This window comes from Micromesistius poutassou, assembly GCF_964030765.1.
Source record: "Micromesistius poutassou genome assembly, chromosome: 14".
NCBI classification, from domain to species: Eukaryota; Metazoa; Chordata; class Actinopteri; order Gadiformes; family Gadidae; genus Micromesistius; species Micromesistius poutassou.
Window position 1 is genome coordinate 15,333,662 of NC_140284.1, and position 2,959 is coordinate 15,336,620.

The 2,959-nt window shown below is 45.3% G+C and overlaps 1 protein-coding gene across 1 annotated transcript in view; it reads left to right on the plus strand.

Moving 5' to 3' along the window:
• Positions 1-1,290: 1,290 nt before the first annotated feature.
• The window catches only part of kcnh7b (potassium channel, voltage gated eag related subfamily H, member 7b), a gene marked incomplete at both ends in the record, with an annotated part of 25,386 nt that continues 23,717 nt past the window's right edge, over positions 1,291-2,959 (plus strand). The window contains 1 exon segment of the mRNA XM_084478242.1: positions 1,291-1,324. Within this exon segment, the coding sequence (XP_084334368.1) occupies positions 1,291-1,324 (34 nt within the window).

The following is a 2,959-nucleotide window of genomic DNA, read 5'->3' on the forward strand; positions in this document are numbered from 1 at the left end:
ATTATGCATGGGAGAGTCCAGAAATAAGGTTTAATTACACAGTAACCGCTGCTGACGGACACCGGACGCCGAGCACTTCCAGAATGCAATCCATCAATGCCAGAGCTGCGGACCCTCTCCTCACCCGCAGCCCCACCCGGGCTCTCCCTGACGGCCGTCCACCAGCGCTCCTCTCTGCTCCTTCTGTGGGGCTCTGCTTTCATTTTCTTACACATAAAAGTATTTCCCTGTAAGCTTGATTCTCCCCCACTCCTCCTTCTCCCTCCGTCTCCCTCTCCCTCCCTCTGTCCTCTCCCTCTCTGGCCTCACCCCTCCCTCCCTCTCTCTGTCTCCCCCCCTCCCTCCCTCTCTCTGTCTCCCCCCCTCCCTCTCTCTGTCCTCCCCCCTTCCTCCCCCTCTCTGGCCTCACCCCCCCCCCTCCCCCCCTCCCTGTCTCTGTCCTCCCCCCTCCCTGTCTCTGTCTCCCCCTCCCTCCCTCTCACCCCCCTCCCTCCCTCTCTGCTGAGCTTGGTCACTGCTGGACTAATTGGGAGCAACATGTAAAGTTTTATCTCCTGAGTGCCCACCAACCCCCCCTCTGCCCCTTACTGTGTGTGTGTGTGTGTGTGTGTGTGTGTGTGTGTGTGTGTGTGTGTGTTCAGTAGAGCTGTATGTTGAAGCATATTACATGGTTGAGAGCGAGCGAGAACAGAACCAGAGAGAAGCAAAGTAAGAGAGAGAGAGAGAGAGAGAGAGAGAGGGAGGGGACTTGTCCACATGAAGAACTGTAAGTAGTTCGGCCCTGAAGTCATTTTAATCTCCATCTTATGGGGCATGGAAGGAAATAATGTTTTTATTAATTGAAAGGTGGTATAATGCATTAGCATCACTAACACTGTGGTCCAACTCTACCAGAGACTCTGTTCATTAGAATCAGCTCCCACTCGTTTAACAGTTTGCTTTAGAAGCTATTAAATACGCTCTGTGAGACGAGGTTGTAAAACCCAACAGAGCTGCTCTGGAAACACCATGACCACATGATGAACCGGACGCTCTCCTTATTCACCTGAGGAACTCCCCCTCGTGAACTCCTTCTGTCCTCAGAGAAGACCGTTTGGATATCGTCACCACATGAACAGCTACAGTTTTCCTGAAGGTATTTCCAGGTCCAAACTCGTTTGTGCACTTAATGTAGTCCCAGTGTTCACCGTCCAGCCCACGGACGACCTGCTGAGAACTCCACACTAAAGGGGAATCAGAGGCCGCGGCCAATCAGCACAGAGACACCGCCCCCCCCTTCCTCCATCTGGCATGGGGAGGGGGTGCTCGGCCTCAGGGGTCAGAGGTCAGCCCCTCGGCCCCCACCCCTTCAGCCGCCAGCATGAGGAATCTGTACGGACTCACCTTTAGTTCATCAGTCTGGACTCACCTGTAGACTCACCTGTAGTTCATCAGTCTGGACTCACCTGTAGTTCATCAGTCTGGACTCACCTGTAGACTCACCTGTGGTTCATCAGTCTGGACTCACCTGTAGACTCACCTGTGGTTCATCAGTCTGGACTCACCTGTAGTTCAATCAGATGGAGCTGGTCTGCAGAGAGGCAGGGCCTGGAGAACAAGCAGCTACATATAGATATAGAAAGATAGATATATCTATACATATATCTATACATAAATATATATATATATATATATATATATATATATATATATATATATATATATGTGTGTATAAATAAATAAATAAATAAATATATATATATATATATATATATATATATATATATATATATATATATGCTCATTTATAAGCCTGAATACACTAGATCAATGTCATTAATATGAATAAATATACATGCTCAGTGAATGTAAGAATAAAACCATTTGATGGCCTCCTCAGTGTCAGTTTATTTTTTAGTTTATTATTTAGTTGGTTATTTTTGGGGATAATAAAGTCATAATTAAATTAAACTCTTTTAATTAAATCATAACACCAAAAGTGGCCCAGAAGTCTAACTGAGTTGCTTTCTCATTAGTTGAGTAATCAGCATAATTAATCCCTAATTGATTGCAAACATTGGTCCTAATATACAGAGGAATGTTTGACAGAAGACACGCCCTTCAGAAGACACGCCCCTTTCGAAGACACGCCCCCCTGCGGTTCCCTAGAGAGCCGCTGGTGTCCCGCTGCCCGCCGCTCTGCGGAGCAGAGCCGTTCCCACGGTGAATAAAGAGACACTCTATGTCCACATGTGGGGCGTCCCGAGCCAGAACACTGGCGCTCTGTCTGAGGACACTCTCTCTCTCTTCTGCTCTGGGAGGTTTTGGCCACTGGACGGTTCCCCCCTTCTGTTCTCCACAAAGGTCCCACATATTCATATTCATCAGAACATAACAATCAGGAGTCTTTATCCCAGTGATCTTAAACCACAAGGAGTCTCTCATCGCATTGTTCTCTGAAAAGAGCTTCTCTGATTACCAACTAGTTACCAACTACTAGTTAGTAACTAGTATATACCAACTACTAGTTACTGCTAGTAAGTAGTAGTTACCAACTATTAGTTAGTAACTAGTAATTACCAACTACTAGTTACTGCTAGTAACTAATAGTTACAACTACTAGTTACTAACTACTAGTTAGTAGTTACTAACTACTAGTTAGTAACTAGTAATGACCAACTACTAGTTACTGCTAGTAAGTAGTAGTTACCAACTATTAGTTAGTAACTAGTAATTACCAACTACTAGTTACTGCTAGTAACTAATAGTTACAACTACTAGTTACTAACTACTAGTTAGTAACTAGTAATGACCAACTACTAGTTACTGCTAGTAACTAGTAGTTGATGACCAACTACTAGTTAGTAACTAGTAGTTGGTATATACTAGTTACTAACTAGTAGTTGTCACACTGGTGGTGATGTAGAGCAGTATCACACTGGTGGTGATGTAGAGCTAGTCTGGTGCTGATGTCCGGGTT